This window comes from Schistocerca piceifrons, chromosome 2 (genome assembly GCF_021461385.2).
Source record: "Schistocerca piceifrons isolate TAMUIC-IGC-003096 chromosome 2, iqSchPice1.1, whole genome shotgun sequence".
In the NCBI taxonomy this organism is placed as follows: Eukaryota; Metazoa; Arthropoda; class Insecta; order Orthoptera; family Acrididae; genus Schistocerca; species Schistocerca piceifrons.
In genome coordinates, this window is record NC_060139.1 from 693426524 (window position 1) to 693446273 (window position 19750).

General features: G+C 39.9%; 1 protein-coding gene across 2 annotated transcripts in view; it reads right to left on the minus strand.

Annotated features, from left to right (window-relative positions):
- Positions 1-19750, minus strand: part of LOC124777737 (ATP-dependent RNA helicase DHX33) — a 133600-nt gene that overhangs the window by 13638 nt on the left and 100212 nt on the right. For both annotated transcript variants that reach the window (XM_047253237.1, XM_047253238.1), the window contains 2 exons: positions 12904-13035; positions 2855-3009 (listed from right to left, as the gene is read on the minus strand). In XM_047253237.1, coding sequence (XP_047109193.1) covers positions 2855-3009; positions 12904-13035 — 287 coding nt within the window. The remainder of the gene's footprint in view (positions 1-2854; positions 3010-12903; positions 13036-19750) is intronic.

Genomic DNA, 19750 nt, shown 5'->3' on the forward strand with positions numbered 1-19750 from the left:
TGCTTGCCCACCTTTGGAAGACAATACAGCAGTGATTCTGCATGACATGGATTCAACAAATCCTTGGTAGGTTTCCAGAGGTACGTGGCACTAGATGTCTACACACAGGTCACGCAATAGTGTAAATTACATGCTGGTGGTTCATGGGCATGGAGCTGACACCGAACAAGTGTTCTACTGGGTTCCGATCAGGGGACTTTGGTGGCCAAGACATCAACTGAGTTCACTACTATGCTCATTAAATTGCTGCAGCTCGATTCTGGGCTTGTGACTCAGACAGTAATCCTGCTGAAGAAAGCCATCATGACCAGGATAAATATCAAGCATAAGGGATGCAGGTGGTCCAAAATAACGTTTGCATAGTTCATAGGTGACAAGGTACCTTTGACTGCTACCACAGGTGTCATGGAAGGCCAGGTGAATATCCCCAACAGCATAATACATTCCCAACAACAACTTAATAGTGCTCACAAAGGCCTATCTCCCTGGTGTGGTGCATATGTCAAGCAATCATTCTCATGGATGACTGTGTGTCTGGACATGACTGTGAATGCATTGTTACAAGAAACATAACTCATTGGACCAAGTGACGCAATTTCTTTGATCCATGATCCAATCTCACAATGTAAACATGGGAACAAGTAGGAGGGTTGTTTGCTGTAGAACCCAACATTCAACAATGTGGGCAGAAAGGTGTGTTCTGAAACATTTTGTGCCTGCACCAACAATGTAAACTGTCATCAGATCTGCCACAGATCAACACCTATCCTGGTGTACAGAGTGGGCAAACCTATGACCTCTATGTTCTGTGATTAGGTGTGGATGTTCAACATTTCGTTGCCTACTCAATCAACCAGCTTTTCTGTTTCCAAGAAGCCTGTTCCCAGGCACCGGACCATAATGATCTGTCCACTCCCAAACTCACTCACGTCAGTGGATTTTCGTATTTGCAGGCCATATCATGACTAGAATGATTTCTCTGGTCCATTTATATACTTTACTTCCCTCATCAAAGGCTGGCAATGCAACCATGTGGCAGTCAGTCTTGTGGTAAATGGTCATAATGTTATGGCTCTTCAGTTATTAAGCATTCCAGGAATGTAATAATTATGAGTCACGTCACGTAGGAGAAAAACTAAAAACAAAAAGGTATTTTGAGATGCAGCAAAGTGTGAGATAGTCACTGCTATGTGTGTTGAATACATATTTCACATGGATAAATTCAGTTTTCATGACAAGCACTTACTATTTACATACAAGGTAAACTGGCATTAGTAGTAAAACATAAAACTGACTAAGTAATTACAATGTTTGTTATTAATTTATATAAAATAGTGGCAGAATCAACACATCCACCTCACTTTGTTAGTTTTTGCAAAATCTCTAAAAAGAGAAGACTGACTATTACAATCACATTTTTAAACTGAAATAATGAAAGTAGTACTATTTTTGTGACTTGTCCTACACGAACAAGTATAGGATATTAGTGGTAACTTCACACCAAAATGTACTGTGCATTGTAAGAAAATTATAAAAACAGTCAATAACATTGAAGAGCTATATGTTCGATTGCAACCACAAAAGATTTTTTTTTTTGTATATGTAAAAGACTAAGATGCAGACTAAAGGAGATAGATACCAGCACTGAATCTAGTCTTTAGAAAGACTTAAGAGACAACATTTTTTTCTTCAAATACTAAAGGAAGGTACGTGAACAAACAAATTATGCATGAATGAAAGGCCAAAAATTCTGAAATACAGGATTTATAATGTAAATACCTATTATCTACCCTCAAATGAAACTATTTGGTTCCTGAGATCTTTCCAAGTCTCAAACATGTATGACGCATACATGCAAACTGATGTGATGAATGAAAATTTGTACCTTGCAGAGGCTCTGCAACTGTATTGGAAAAGCACCTCAGCATCAAAAGAAACAGGGGATACTGCCTGAAATCCAGGCATAGGTGCTTTCTAAGAAAATGAAACTATATGGCTCCAGAGACTTTTTCAAGTCCGAAACATCTATGATGTGTAGATGTAGACTAAAGGGACGAACGAAAATTCGTACCAAGACCTGGATTCGAACATGGCTCTACTGTTCACCAGGTAGATGCGCTAACCACTATGCCACCCTGCCATAATAGCTTTGCACAACCACACGGACTACACTAGCATGCCTCCCACCTCAGTCCAAATACCCATTCACACCTCAGCCAACTTTGTATTCCCCTATGCAGAGTGGCATAGTGGTTAGTGCATCTGCCTAGTGAGTAGGAGACATGGGTTTGAATCCCAGCATCGGTACTCATTTTTGTTCATCGCTTCAGTCTACATATATACATAACAGATGTATGAGACTTGCAAACGTCTCTGGCACCACATAGTTTCATTTGATTAAAAAGCACAGTTTCGTTAGGTGCTGAGGTGGTATTGCAATACAGTTGGAGGGCTTTTGCAAAGCTGTTTGAGTTTAGGGGGAACACTAAGTGGGCTGAGGCACAAATGGGAATTTGGGTTGAGGATGGAGGCACACTAGGGTAGCCCGTGCAGCTGTGCAACGCCACTGTGCCACGGTGGCATTGTGGTTAGCGCATCTTCCTGGTGAGGAGGAGACCTGGATTCAAAACCTGGCCTTGGTACAAATTTCCATTCATCACTTCAGTCTCCATGTATATGTTATATTATCTACCTTCTCAAATTAATATTTTAAAAAATGCAATGCAATGTATATGCTGCCTGTTTTAAAAAGCCATGTCTCCACAATAGGATAATTAAGCATACAAATTATCAAACAGACAGTATAACCTTCACTTTTGTTGGCAGTGAAGAAAGGTTCGTAAAAAATACTTACACACAATTGTAATCTTTTGCAGCCAAAAGTATTTTGCTAAACCGAGGATCAAGTGGAAATTGGGACATTTGGTGTCCCAATTTTGTGAGGACAGGTGAGTCTACAGACTCTATGGCATTAAGCTGTTTTAGTTGTTGCAGTGCTGCTATTAAGGACTGAAATCAAGATGTATTAAATAAAGTTTAAACACTGCAATAAACTAAAATTCATGATAAACAAGGTATTACTGTAGAAACTGGGAAATCAACAACATGGTTAAAAATGGTGAAACACTATAACACAATTATCTCTAGAGTATCTAATGCAAAACAGTGCACCAGCACCAAAACTTAAACTGTCACCTACAATACTTTTTGCTTATTGTAGATATTGTGAAATATGTTATTAAATAATGAACCAGCAGTACTACAGTCCTACAACTTTGAACAAAAATAACACTGAAGTAGGTATTATAAAATATTTAGTACTTTTTGACATGAATATTTTTGCAAAATTCTGTTAATGCTGTCAAAATATCTTGGATTGTTAAGATACACTGTCAATTGCTATTGGGAGGGGGGATTTTGAATAAGACCTTAATCACTATGAAAAAAACACATAAACAATAACAATATTAGAATAATATGATGAGTTGCAGTTTAACGATTAGAACTGTTGCTAAAATTTATGACAAGACAAAATAAAAATAAGTATAAAGATTATGCCATCCAACAGCTTGTACTGGTGTTAAGTGAGCTACTAATAAATTTCACAAGGCTAGAAATGCATATTCTGATATTGAAGTGAACCCCATAGAAAAAAATAAGAGGTACAAAAATACCACCCAATAAAAATTAAACACCATACAGAGGTGGTTATTAGTGATGATACACAATAATAAACACCGTTAAAGATTATTTAGCTATGGTATTATGTCCTTCATCAGACGTAGAAACTCACATCACATGACTACTGTCAGCTCAGGGCACTAAGGCTGCTGCTGCTGCTGCATCTGAAGTGAGCAGCAGTCTACAATGGAGTTGGTAGTAGGGGTACAGAAGAGGCGTGTGGTGGACAGGAGGGATAGCACTGTAGGAGTTGGGGAAGGTGCAATGGCTGCCTATGGGAGCACTTGGGTGTGTGGCTAGGACAGAATGGTGAGCTGCTAGGCGCAGCATCAGGAAGCTGTATTTTGGGGTGGGAGGTAAAGGGGAGAGGAGGTAAGCAGAGAAGGGAAAGAATTATCCAGGCATATTTGTGGGATAGAAGACGTGTGCAGGGGTGGAGTGGGAACAGGGAAGGGGCTAGGCTGGTGAAGAACAGGGACCAGCAAAGGTTGAGGTCAGTGAGGTTACAGGAATGAAGGATAAGTTGCAGGGAGGATTCCCACCAATGCAGTTCAGAAAAGCTGGTGTTGGAGAAGAATCCATGTGGAAAAAGCTGTGAAGCAGTTGTTGGAAGTTGAGCAAATCATGTTGTGCAGCATGCTCAGCAACTGTACAGTCAGTCTGTCTCTCTCTTGGCCAGTCTTGTGGTGGCAATTCATTGCATAGACAGCATGTTAATTGTCATGGGTACCAAGAATGTAGCACAGTGGTTGCAGCTACGTTGTTAGAGCACATGGCTGCTTTCACAGATGGCCCTGCCTTTGATGGGGTAGGAGGTGCCAGTGATAGGACTGGAGTTGGTGGTAGTGGGAGGATGTGTGGGACAGGTCTTGCATCTAGGCCTATTGCAGTGATATGAGTCATGGCACAAGGGGTCGGGAGCAGGAGTGAAATAGGGATGGACAAGGACATTGTGTGGGTTGAGTGGGAGATGGAATACAACTGTTGGAGAGTGTGGAAAGTGGAGAGAATATTCTCATTTCATGGCATGGCAACAGATAAACAGAACCTGGGGAGAACATAAATCAGTTACTCCAGTCTAAGGTGGTACTGGGTCAGTTACTTCATTGTACTCTCATGTGTTTCCACTTGTAGAAACGATCACATGATCATGGGCATAACTACCTCTGGCAATGTGCTGGGGAACCCTGGTGCCCAAAAGAAAGAAAGAGGAAAACAGGGGGAAATTAAAATGTAAAAAAAAAGTGGAAAAAATATGAAATGCCAGGTGTGTTGGTGTTTCACTTACATAATAATGCAAAGAAGAGAATATGTCACTGTTTATAACAAAAATATATAGTGCAGAAAACATACTGTTAAGAATAATTATTTGGATCGAATGGAGAAGAGTTGTAATACAAAACAAAGAATCCTATATGCTACACATCCAAATATTTTAACCACGGCATGTTACTGTGCCAAAATTTAAAATCGTGTTCTGTGAGTACTTAAAATGTAACGTTAGACTGAGACATATGTTCTTAATGAATTGACAAACACAATTCTTACAAGTACGACAGTTAATAAATGGAAAGTAGCAATAGGTACTACAATAAAAATTGAAATTTCCAAATGTCTTACCCATGATTTGGTTGAAAGCAAATAACTATAAAAAATACCACAGCATTTAAGGTCTTGCAACCTGAAAATATGCACACTGGATTTGCATATGACCTCTAAAGTATCGTGCTGTCAGAAATAGCTAACATAAAAGATTATACGTCAAATCGCTTGATGAAATTTTGAATATCAGTGAAAGATTGGCGAATTGAATGCAAACTCCCTAACAAACAAATAAAAGCAGTACAGAAGCACTTCAACAGGTCACAAGAAGATAAGAAGTCAGCATAATATCTAGCTTTTTTATCCAATGATTGACACTGTTCGTTTACAACTAAATACGCTGTTTCAGTGAACAAAGTAAGTCAAATATCCATGCAGACCAATACAGCTTTTATTCATATCTAGTGTCTGTGATGCAGAACTTAAAAATAAAACACTTTGACATGACATTTCCTGATGAAGTTGTCCTCTGTTCCCAGCACAACTGGTATTGATAACTATGTTTAAAGCACAAATATCAACACAATTTGGTATAAAAAAACTCATTGGAGCTATTATTAGTGAAATACAACTCCCTGGTGGAAAGTTACCTTGACCTGCACAGAGCTGCCATGATATATCTAACAGTATTTGTTTGTGTAGCAAAAGCTGAGTGCTTTTTCACAGCTAAAGATATTTAAAAACACTGTTTAAGTTCCACAATGAGGTATGAACTATCACTGAATATAGAAGATGAAATAGGACAATGAACTGATATTTCTAAAACAATACAGCATTTTCTAGGTACAGAAATGAGGAAAAACATTTATGACATAAATTTAGGCCACTAACCACATCATCTCATTATCAGTTTTTATTTTAACATGAGAATTCATACTTAAAAGGCCCCGCAAACGGACAACGGATAACTTGTGTCATTACCTGCAATCAGTTATTCTCTTTGGCCCTACAACAAACGAGTGATTTACTAAGCAATTTCATTCAGTATTTCAAATGCCACCCTCGTGAATGTGTGATGTTGAAAACAAACTGCTAACATTTAGCAGCAGTGGCAGTTGATCTGTTTTTGTCCAGTAATACTTACAATAACAGATGTGTGCCTGCATGACATGTTGTCAGATGCTAAGCAGCCAATTGGATCTCATGTATCATGCAAGCACCCCCATGAACCATGGACCTTGTCGTTGGTGGGGAGGCTTGCGTGCCTCAGCGATACAGATAGCCGTACCGTAGGTGCAACCACAACGGAGGGGTATCTGTTGAGAGGCCAGACAAACGTGTGGTTCCTGAAGAGGGGCAGCAGCCTTTTCAGTAGTTGCAAGGGAACAGTCTGGATGATTGACTGATCTGGCCTTGTAACAATAACCAAAACGGCCTTGCTGTGCTGGTACTGCGAACGGCTGAAAGCAAGGGGAAACCACAGCCGTAATTTTTCCCGAGGGCATGCAGCTTTACTGTATGATTAAATGATGATGGCGTCCTCTTGGGTAAAATATTCCGGAGGTAAAATAGTCCCCCATTCGGATCTCCGGGCGGGGACTACTCAAGAGGATGTCGTTATCAGGAGAAAGAAAACTGGCGTTCTACGGATCGGAGTGTGGAATGTCAGATCCCTTAATCGGGCAGGTAGGTTAGAAAATTTAAAAAGGGAAATGGATAGGTTAAATTTAGATATTGTGGGAATTAGTGAAGTTCGGTGGCAGGAGGAACAAGACTTCTGGTCAGGTGACTACAGGGTTATAAACACAAAATCAAATAGGGGTAATGCAGGAGTAGGTTTAATAATGAATAGGAAAATAGGAATGCGGGTAAGCTACTACAAACAGCATAGTGAACGCATTATTGTGGCCAAGATAGATACGAAGCCCACACCTACTACAGTAGTACAAGTTTATATGCCAACTAGCTCTGCAGATGACGAAGAAATTGAAGAAATGTATGATGAAATAAAAGAAATTATTCAGATAGTGAAGGGAGACAAAATTTAATAGTCATGGGTGACTGGAATTCGAGTGTAGGAAAAGGGAGAGAAGGAAAAGTAGTAGATGAACATGGATTGGGGCTAAGAAATGAAAGAGGAAGCCGCCTGGTAGAATTTTGCACAGAGCACAACATAATCACAGCTAACACTTGCTTTAAGAATCATGAAAGAAGGTTGTATACATGGAAGAACCCTGGAGATACTAAAAGGTATCAGATAGATTATATAATGGCAAGACAGAGATTTAGGAACCAGGTTTTAAATTGTAAGACATTTCCAGGGGGAGATGTGGACTCTGACCACAATCTATTGGTTATGACCTGTAGATTAAATCTGAAGAAACTGCAAAAAGGTGGGAATTTCAGGAGATGGGACCTGGATAAACTGAAAGAACCAGAGGTTGTACAGAGTTTCAGGGAGAGCATTAGGGAACAATTGACAGGAATGGGGGAAAGAAATACAGTAGAAGAAGAATGGGTAGCTTTAAGAGATGCAGTAGTGAAGGCAGCAGAGGATCAAGTAGGTAAAAAGACGAGGGCTAGTAGAAATCCTTGGGTAACAGAAGAAATATTGAATTTAATTGATGAAAGGAGAAAATATAAAAATGCAGTAAATGAAGCAGGCAAAAAGGAATACAAACGTCTCAAAAATGAGATCAACAGGAAGTGCAAAATGGCTAAGCAGGGATGGATAGAGGACAAATGTAAGGATGTAGAGGCTTATCTCACTAGGGGTAAGATAGATACTGCCTACAGGAAAATTAAAGAGACCTTTGGAGATAAGAGAACCACTTGTATGAACATCAAGAGCTCAGATGGAAACCCAGTTCTAAGCAAAGAAGGGAAAGCAGAAAGGTGGAAGGAGTATATACAGGGTCTATACAAGGGTGATGTACTTGAGGACAATGGAAAAGGATGTAGATGAAGATGAAATGGGAGATACGATACTGCGTGAAGAATTTGACACAGCACTGAAAGACCTGAGTCGAAACAAGGCCCCCGGAGTAGACAACATTCCATTGGAACTACTGACGGCCTTGGGAGAGCCAGTCCTGACAAAACTCTACCATCTGGTGAGCAAGATGTATGAAACAGGTGAAATACCCTCAGACTTCAAGAAGAATATAATAATTCCAATCCCAAAGAAAGCAGGTGTTGACAGATGTGAAAATTACCGAACTATCAGTTTAATAAGCCACAGCTGCAAAATACTAACACGAATTCTTTACAGACGAATGGAAAAACTAGTAGAAGCGGACCTCAGGGAAGATCAGTTTGGATTCCGTAGAAACACTGGAACATGTGAGGCAATACTGACCTTACGACTTATCTTAGAAGAAAGATTAAGGAAAGGCAAACCTACGTTTCTAGCATTTGTAGACTTAGAGAAAGCTTTTGACAATGTTGACTGGAATACTCTCTTTCAAATTCTAAAGGTGGCAGGGGTAAAATACAGGGAGCAAAAGGCTATTTACAATTTGTACAGAAACCAGATGGCAGTTATAAGAGTCGAGGGACATGAAAGGGAAGCAGTGGTTGGGAAGGGAGTGAGACAGGGTTGTAGCCTCTCCCCAATGTTATTCAATCTGTATATTGACCAAGCAGTAAAGGAAACTAAAGAAAAATTTGGGGTAGTTATTAAAATCCATGGAGAAGAAATAAAAACTTTGAGGTTCGCCGATGACATTGTAATTCTGTCAGAGACAGCAAAGGACTTGGAAGAGCAGTTGAATGGAATGGACAGTGTCTTGAAAGGAGGATATAAGATGAACATCAACAAAAGCAAAACGAGGATAATGGAATGTAGTCGAATTAAGTCGGGTGATGCTGAGGGAATTAGATTAGGAAATGAGACACTTAAAGTAGTAAAGGAGTTTTGCTATTTAGGGGCAAAATAACTGATGATGGTCGAAGTAGAGAGCATATAAAATGTAGGCTGGTAATGGCAAGGAAAGAGTTTCTGAAGAAGAGAAATTTGTTAACATCGAGTATAGATTTAAGTGTCAGGAAGTAATTTCTGAAAGTATTTGTATGGAGTGTAGCCATGTATGGAAGTGAAACATGGATGATAAACAGTTTGGACAAGAAGAGAATAGAAGCTTTCAAAATGTGGTGCTACAGAAGAATGCTGAAGATTAGATGGGTAGATCACATAACTAATGAGGAAGTATTGAATACGATTGGGGAGAAGAGAAGTTTGTGGCACAACTTGACCAGAAGAAGGGATCGGTTGGTAGGACATGTTCTGAGGCATCAAGGGATCACCAATTTAGTATTAGAGGGCAGCGTGGAGGGTAAAAATCGTAGAGGGAGACCAAGAGATGAATACACTAAGTAGATTCAGAAGGATGTAGGTTGCAGTAGGTACTGGGAGATGAAGAAGCTTGCACAGGATAGAGTAGCATGGAGAGCTGCATCAAACCAGTCTCAGGACTGAAGACCACAACAACAACATGCTGCACTGAATCAAATCGGAACGGAATATGGCAGGTGCAACAATGCAAACCTCAAGTGTGACACACTGCCCAATCTTTACTGTGACTGTAGACCTCCACATCAGGCTATACATCATATTGTTAGTGACTTTTGGACTCGAACATGTCATAATAGTGAAGAAGTTTTCCTCTTTGCACTGGATTGAATAAGTGGATAATCAGTTATGAAACAAATGTAACCTTGTCAAATTCATTGTTTTTCATTTGTACAGATGTATACAGCTGTATGTAACTGCCGAAAATTGTGTGTATTAACTATACATTAATTCGATAAATAAATAATGACAAAAATTTACAAAAAATTAGTTAAAAATGGGAACTGTAATTTATTAAAATTTCTTTCAAATACTTCTCTTGGGAACTGTAAGCTATACTACACAATACATTACATCTTTCACTGACATCATGAATGTTGTGTACATCTTTCCTGTCTGTATTTAGCAAATACTTCTTAAGCTCATCAAATCTTGTTTCGCCTATTAGGCTTACACTTTAACTACAATTATTTACAAAACAGATTTAAATTAAAATGTGCTTAATATTACCTCATTCTCTTGAGACATTGAAAACTTTAATGATGTGGGAAAATCACCAGACGGATTGTGATTATAGCTATTAACTTAACATGAATTTCTACTTCGACAGCACAAGTTTCAAAATACTAATCATTACAAAATTTTAAGAGTTTCAATGTTTTTATATTTGTATACTCATCTCCATCTAAAACTTCGCTTTACAGAGTGGTTTTTGTTGCCAGAATAACCATAAATTCTAACATTAAGTTCTTACTCTACATGGGCATAGCAAAATGAAACAAAACTATATGACCATTCTTAATATCTACACAAATGAGTTGCAGCCAAGCAGCCATAGTGTCAAAGTCATAAGTGATTTGTTAGATTGCATGGGAACTCCACATGATCAGTGACTGTTAGCTTCGATCTGCGATTTGTCCACACACGTGACATCTATAGCTTGAATGCATAACCCGGTGGCAGACTGCTACAACATGTCGCTCATGTTCGAGGGCCTTATGTACTTCCTTCAAAGTAATATGTCATTTCTGTTTTCTCATACAATATTGGATGTTATATAACTTTTTTTATATTATTTGTAATATTTATACTCTGAAAGTAAAAAGTTCGTAATAAAAGTAAAATACAAATTTTTATAAAAGCTACATTTTCTTATGTCACAAATATTTGCTTTGGGTAGTAAGAAAGATAAGATTAGTGTTTAACGTCCCACTGATCATGAAGTCAGTAGACATGGAGCACAAGCTCAATGTGGGTAAGAAATGGGAGGGAAATTGGGTGTGTCCTTTTAAAGGAACAATTCGCATATTTATCTTAAGGGATCTAGGGCAATAAAGGAAAGCCTACATCTGGTGAGCTGAACTGGGATTTGAACTGCAGTCCTCCAATCCTATGTCGTAATGACTGAGCCATCTCGCAGTGGGAGGTCCGGCATGGTGGAGGGAGGAGAGCCCACTTTGGGTACATATCCCAGGGGCCCCATGATTGTAGTGCACCACTGCATGTGATGCAGATTATTTTATGCAGGCAGTGCCCCACAGTTTACAAGTATTTGAACAACACCACAGCAACCACTGCTGAATAAACAATGTTTTATTTGTTACAAAAAAAAAAAATTCTGAAAATCTATTCCACCAAATAAAAAGTGCCAATTTAGTCTGTTAACAAACTAGTCTACAACCGGACAAATACATTAAAAGTGTGACATTTAACAAGCAAGGCTACGTCCAAAATACAGCACCTGCATAAACACAAATCAACACAATGCCCATGTTTACTGAGACTAATAACAAATGCAGTTTTGTTCATCCAGCAGCTTCTTTGAAATTTATCTTGCCAATCCAAAACTGGTGCAGGGGGTTTTTCCCAAAATCTAGCTGCCTTGAAGTAAGTGACACAAATCTGATGATTTATTGTTTACTTTATGGGATTCATTTCTTGCAGGATGCAGATGGTGGCTGAAGTCTAAGGCCTCCGGATGAGATTTTGCGGTAATTAAATCATATATTGTTTTCAACTTTGTTGTTAGCTGTGGTGCCTTCACTTCACATTCTCTACATAGAAAGTAAATTAAAGAAGTAACAAAACAGTTCACCTAAAGTGGTATTCAAATCAGCCATTATCATCATTTGGCCACCTCCTGTCCTGTGTACTAGTACAAGTAGATAGCAGTATACCACTCTTTGCATTCTAATAGTCACATATTTTTTTGCTACATTTTCATCCTTATCTCCGCCTCATCACATTAAGTTCTTGTTGTACTAGGAATCAGCTGATGCAGATGCTTCATCTTTTATATATGTTAACAGAGTGCGTTCTCTATGATGGGTGGCAAGAAGGAACCCAATCATGCATACAATTACAACTGCTCTTCACTTTGATGTTCATATTTTGCCTTTGCCATTCTTGGACATAGCCAACACATTTGAAATCTTTGATGACCTTCCTCCAAATAGCTATACAGCATACTGTCTTCATCAAAAGTCAGTAAGACCTCCAATTTTACATCAAGTACGTAAGACCATTTGCTCAGATGAACACACAATATTTCAATCAGTAATTAATGGCAGATAGTAAACACATATCTGCACCCCCCCCCCCCCCCCCCATTCCCTTCCCACAGTAAAGGTAAGCTCAACGTGAAATTTTGTTTACACACAGCAATGCTTTACTAGATGTAGTCCAATTGGATATGGTATACCTTTGCCCCATTGACTTTTGAACTGACTTACCCAATTAGCCACAGGAGAACCTGACCTATAATTTAACCAGACTCCAAAACAAAGTATAATTAGCATTTTTCACATATACAAATCATTGTCAGAGGTGAAACAGGCAGTAAGTGAAAAGAAAGTAGCAGGAGTAACTGAGAATTGAATGTCAGTCCTGTGGATTTTTAGTATGACACACATTGCCACTGAGTCAGATAGACGACATATGCAAGATGTTTAAAATTTGCTATTGGGAACGGAATCTTTATTTCAACATGATGTACTTTTCAACAAAATACATGAGGCTGCAAAAAGATATTCAGGGCTTAGCAGAATCTGTGCAGAAAATAATATTCTTTATGGTAATGAAAAGAATTGATTGTATAAATTTATACTTACTTCCCTAGGAGGTTTATCAATAAAATCAAATGACACACAGTTTACCCCCAAAGCTAGAAGTTGCAACACAACTCCTGTCAGGTTGCAGCGCTGTATTTCTGGAACTGAATTTTTTGGCAAAGACTCGAATTCCTGTAACAATGCCACTGAAATGGTATTAAAAAGAAAACTACTACCAATACATACCATTAAATATTATTTTAAATATAAATAATTTTAGAGTAAAGGAGACCACACAATGAATAGTGGAAGCTTTGAGTTGTCAACAGGTGGACACAAAAGGAAATTGGAAAACTTGCCAGCTTTCAGAACAAATCCTTTCTCGATCTAGTATAACAGCGAAAACAAGCAATTATTGATAAAATTATTTAATTGTATATAATAGAGGGAAACTCTTTGCCTTTACAAATGTCTGCTTGTGTCTGTGTATGTGTGGATGGATATGTGTGTGTGTGCGAGTGTATACCCGTCCTTTTTCCCCCTAAGGTAAGTCTTTCCGCACCCGGGATTGGAATGACTCCTTACCCTCTCCCTTAAAACCCACATCCTTTCGTCTTTCCCTCTCCTTCCCTCTTTCCTGATGAAGCAACCGTTTGTTGCGAAAGCTTGAATTTTGTGTGTATGTTTGTGTCTATCGACCTGCCAGCGCTTTCGTTTGGTAAGTCACGTCATCTTTGTTTTTAGTTAAATTATTTAATTGGATAGATAAAAAATCTACTCACCGTGGGCGGCAGAACACACACATAAGAGACTGTTGTGACTGGCCAGCTTTCAGAGCCAGTGGCTTCATCTTCAGGCAGGAAGGCTGAAGGGGAATGAAGAAGGGTGAAGGAAAAGGACTGGAGAGGTCAAGGAAAAAGGGGTAAATTTTGGGAAAGTCACCAGAACCGCGGGTTAGGGGAGACTTACCAAATGGGATGAGAAGGAAAGACTGATTGTTGGGGACTGCATCGAACGAGATTTGGAAACCTGAGAGCTTAAAGATGGAAGACAGGGTAATAAGCAAGACAGAGATTACTACTAAAACATTGTGCACAAGTTAATAAGCGTGAAAAGCTAAGTGCATTGTACGTGACAGAGGGGGGGGGGGGGGGGGGGGGTTGAAAAATAGTTGGGAAAGACAATGACAGATGTAGAGAACTAAAACGGAGTGAAGCAAAGAGCGGTTATAGTGAAAAAAAGCCGAGACAGAAGAAATTAACGTAAATTAAGGCCGTGTTGTAGTGCTAGACCCCACCTGCAGTGTTCTGAGAAACTGGTGTCTGGGGGGGAAAAATCCAGATGGCGCATGTGGTGAAATAGGAGCCAAGGTCATGAATGGCATGGTGTAGAGCATGCTCTGCAACAGGATATTGCGAGCTGCCAGTAAATACCCTCTGCCTATACCCATTCATCCTAATTGATAATTTGGTGGTAGTCATGCTGATGTAGAAGGCTGAACAGTGTTTACATAATAGCTGGTATATGACGTGTCCTTTCACAGGTGGCTCTCCCTTTGACAGTATATTTTTTGCCAGTTACAGGGCCATTATAGGTGGCAGTAGGAGGGTGCATAGGCAAGTCTTGGAGGGGGGGGATGGCCACAGGGGCAGGAGTCATAGGGTAGGGAGATGGGTGCAGAGGGAGCATACAGTCTGACAAGAATATTGCGGAGATTGGGAGGGTGACAGAAAGCTATTCTAGGTGTGGTGGGCAAAATTTCAGACAGAATGGATCTCATTTCAGGGCACGATTTTAGGAAGTTGTGGCCCTGTCGAAGTAGCTGATTAACACATTCCAGACCAGAATAATATTGAGTCACGAATGGTTGTGCTCCAAAGACTGTTTTGTAGAGGGATCGGACAGTACCAGGATTGGATGTGATGGCTTGGGAAATCTGCTTTTTAATTAGGCTGGTGGGGTAATTATGTGCAGTGAAGGCTGATGTGAGAATGGTGGTGTATTGCTGTTAAAGAGTCTGGGACCCTAACAAATATGTTTGCATTGGATGTCAACACTGTATTGGGGGTGGGGATGAGTGTGTGTGTGTGTGTGTTGTGTGTGGGGGGGGGGGGGGGGGGGGGGGAGAGGTAACGTTTGACATGGAAAGGATGGCAACTGTCAAAATGTAAGTACTGTTGTTTGTTGGTAGGTTTAATGTGGACGAAAGTGTGTAGCTGGCCTTTGGTGAGGACGAGATCAACGTGAAGGAAAGTGGTATGGGATTCGGAATAGGACCATGTGAAATTTAATTGGAAGAAGGTATTCAGAAACTCCAGGAATTTTAGCAGGTCAGTCCTTACCATGAGACCATACGGTAAAGATGTCATCAATGTACTTAACCAAACCAGGGGCTGAAGACTTATTGATCACAGGAAAGCCCCTTCCCAGCAACCCATAAAAAGGTTGGCACAGGAAGGAGCCATCCCCCCCATCCCCTGGTTCCCATGGCCGTACCCCTGATCTGTTTGTATGTCTGCCCCTCAAAGGTGAAGTAGTTGCTGGTACATATGAAGTTGATTAAGGTGAGCAGGGAGGATGTCATAGGTTTGGAGTCAGGTAGGCTGTGACTGAGGAAATGTTCAGCAACAGACAGACCATGTATGTCAGGGATAAATTGCCAGCAATCATTAAAAACTTGGTTTCAGGTAAAGCATGGTTTAAACAGAGTTTAAAAGATTTTTTGATAGGCAATTCTACTCTATGGATGAATATCTTAACAGAGACTGCTAAGCCAGCTTAAGTAAAAATGTCTTTTAGATTTAAGTTCTGACAGCACTTTGTCACAACAGTCAAGATTAGGTATTTTGTGTATGATAAATTTATTAATAGTGCATAACAATGTTTCATTCTGACAGCATGTTAATTCTGTAAATATAAGCTGTACCAGTTTACCGTATTGTATTCACCCAATCTCCTGACAAATGATCAGGGTAGTAAATATTATATTCAAATGTTTTATGTTTTTGTGTTATACGTTCTGACATGTTGCACACCTACAAGAATCATTTCATTTTTTGGCTCTATAGAACGAAAACCGAATCGACAATCTAGGAAATGGTTGGTATCTTTGATGTAGGAGGGAAGTTTTTGTACTATGGGTTGCAGGTGTTGACCAACTAAGGCAGAGATACGTTCAGTGGGTGCTTTGAAGCCAGCAACTATAGGCGGCCAGAATGACTGAGTATGTGGATCTTAGGAAGAAGGTAAAAGATGGGGGTGTGTGGTTTGGGTGGGGTGAGAAGTTTTATGGATTGAGGTGTTAGTCCTTGTGAGGGGCCTGAGATTTTAGGAAGGGACTGCGGGTCAGTTTGAATCACAGGGATGGGACTTTGATGGCAGATGCTGTATGTAGAGGTGTCAGACAGCTGGCATTGACCTTCACTAACATACTCCTTTCGGTCAAGTATCACGCAGTGGATCCTTTGTCTGATGGATGGATAATGATGGAGTCATCAGCTTTTAGGGAACGTAGAGCCTGGAGTTCCGCAGAGGACAAGTTAGGGTCATGTTGTACGCACCTGAGGAAGGGTTGTGAGGCAATGCTGGATGTGAGGAATTTTTGGAAGGCTTGTAAGGGATGATTTTGAGGTAGTGGTTGTGGGTCAAGTTGGGATCGTGGTCTGCTCTGTTCAAGGAAGAGTACTGTGCCATGTTTGCTGTTGGAAATGTTTTGGTGTTGTGTCGCAAAGTGATATTTCCAATGGATATTATGTGTGAAGGAAAGGAGGTCCTTCACTAAAGCAGCAAGATCAAATGCAGGTTTAGGGCTGAAAGTTAAGTCCTTAGATAATACAGATAATTCAGGTGGGGAGAGTGTTTTAGATGAGAGGTTAAGGACACTGCACTGTTGTGACTGTTTCTTGGGATTATAGGTTATTCTTGGCCTGGGGGGCAGTGGTGAAGGCTTTGGGATGTTAAGGATGTTGGCAAAGCTCGGTTTGTAGGAGAGGAGTGGTGGTTGATGGTGTGGCTGTTTAAGGAACTGCAAAGAGACAGGAAGGGAAATACTACTGTTCAGGTAGTTTAGGAGAAGGTGGGATAACTTTTTGATGTGAAGTCTGGCATGTTTTTGGAGTTTGAAGTTGGTTTGCCAGATGATACCTTTCAAGGAAACAAGAGGGGCAGATAATTGCAGGATTTTATAGGAGGAGAGAAGTCTCGTAGAGGTCACAGATTAGCCCGGTAAGAGCAAAATACTGCTATATTTGAAACTGTAAAGGGGCCTGGTGTAGGACAGGATTGCATTCAGAAATGTTGGCTTTCAATTTTAGGCCTTTTGGAGTAACTCCAAGGGACAAACAGGTTTCAAGAAACAGAATGTGGGACCTTAGTTTTGATAGTGCAAAGACATGTTTTCGAAAGGAACGGATGTAATATGGGATGGAATTCATCACGGTAAGAGAGGACAGTTTGGAGAGTTAAAAATCATGCGAGTGCAAAAAAATAAAGCAGAGGGTGGGGGGAAGAAACCACCAGAAGAAAAGCAATGAAAAAAACTGGAAAAAATTAGAACTATTCTTATGGAAATTGTTAATAAGAGATAATGAGTGGGTGATCTATATTGATACGAAAAATGATAAAAGGAAAAAATCGATCGGGAAAGTCGTGAAAACAGACAAAATTTTAGAAACTGGGTAAACAGAAAGTGAAAGTCACAGGACAAAATGTAAACTACTTAGCTTGGCAATTAAAGTGATGCAAGAGACGGCAATAAAAGGCAATCAGAGCAATTTGCTGGAAAACAAATGCACAAAAATGTGAAAGAATTACATATAAACAAGATAAGTGAAAGGTGGAAAAGAAAATAGCTCCCAAATCTGCAAATAAATCGCTGACAGATGATCGGGAGAAGGCCGTGCTGTGTAACGAACTGTAAATTGTTGTATGCAAATTCATAAATAACAATGGAATTGTTACATGCAAATAAAAATGAAAATAGACCCATTTACAAGCACAGAAAGATGAAGGGGAAAGTGCTGATTAATCTTGGTGAAACAGATAAATAAATGAATGGATTAGCACATAAGGTAGAAAACATACAACAGTTTGGACAAGACAGACGACAACAAAGACTGACTAAAGGGTTAAATATGAAGGAATGATGGACACATGGACTAATATAACAATGAAAAACAATTACCTTGTATACTCGAATAATCCGTGCACCCCTATTTTGAGGAATAGGAAAAAAAATCATTTTTTGCTTTAATTTGTTTTATTTACAAAAAAATTGTTCCAACGTTATGGTGTGTTCAAAAGTATGTATAATAACTACTGGTTTGAAGCAACGCTGCTGTACAGGTTGATACATCGTTAAAACGCAACCGATTCAGCGGCGTGCAGCTGGCCAGCTGGCGGACGGGCAGCCAGCGGCGTGCAGCTGGCCGGCTGGCCCATTAGGCGGGCGGGCGGGGAACATTATCACCGCCAGCTGGGACTCTACGCGTACCTACAATAGCAAAAAAATAAATGTGAATTACCGGTATCTTGCTTAAGAATTTGTTAATACGGAATGTGCAATAAAATATTTTAGTCAATACCGGTACGTTTCCTCTCTTATCACTCTATTCATCACTTTCATCATCACTAGCGGGAAAATCATTGTCGTCTTCACCATCTTCCCATAGAACGTCATCCTCTGTTCCATCCAGTGAATTTGTGAGTCCACATTTTTTGAAGGATTTTTCCACCAGTGGTTGCGGAATGGAGTCCCATGCCCTTTTCACCCATTCACAATTCTGGGACAAATCCAGCCATTTGATTTTTCCACTAGGTGCAAACTTATGGTTTTCATCAGCCATCCATTACGTATATCGCTGTTTAAGTGCAGCTTTGAATGGCCGATTTATACACACATCTAGTGGTTGTAGGATGGATGTTAGGCCTCCAGGGATAATGACCAGGCCAGTTTTCCCTTTTTGTAATTTGTCTCGCACTTCCTTAGTTGTATGTCCGCGGAAGCTGTCCAGAACCAACATGCTGTGTAAATTCAGCAACGCACCAGGACGACGTTGCCAAACATGTGTCACCCAGTCAATTATAAGTTCATTGTCCATCCACCCGTTCGGATTCACTCTCACTAATACCGGTATGCCTTTTACTGATATTTTCAGAATAGTTTTTCTTTTAAATATCACGTAAGGTGGTAGCTTTCGTCCATCGCCAGTTATGCACATCATTGCCGCCAGTTCGTATCATGATGCTGGATTCTCCTTTCCTGTTCACTGTGTTGTCGAGCGGCATCTCAAAATAGACTGGTGTTTGATCTGCATTACCAATTTGCAATAATATATAGGACTGTTTACGGTGCAGATTTATCACATAATGATGAAAATTCACTATTTTTCCCCCGTAATCGCCTGGAAGCCGCTGAGCGATAGTAGTTTTCCTCCGGAATCCTAAACCATTTCAGTTGAAAGATCTTGATAGCCAGCCCCGGCTAGCTTTGAAACTGGTATTGCCTATTTCTTTGGCTAAAAACAATGCTTTAAGTTGGCACATTTCACTTGTCACCACGCATCCATATTGTCGCTTCTCATCTACATAATCGCAGAGCCTTTTCTTGAGGCCCGGATGCTTCGCTTTTTGGCCACGAAATGCTCGGCGATTACTATTAGTTTCTTGAAGCTGCGTTTTATTTTTTTGCCAGTCATGAATACAACTCTCACTCATGTTGTACTTTCTTCCTGCTGCATGGTTTCCAATATTCTCGGCTTCTTCAATAATTTTCACTTTTTCTTTAGTAGTGTACGAGTGATAACAAGAACTTGTAGCCATAATTAACAAGTTTGAAGATGTTAATACTTCACTCCTAACGTGCTACTGATGCGTCACAGACTAAGGCCGCAACAATGCAATAGTATAA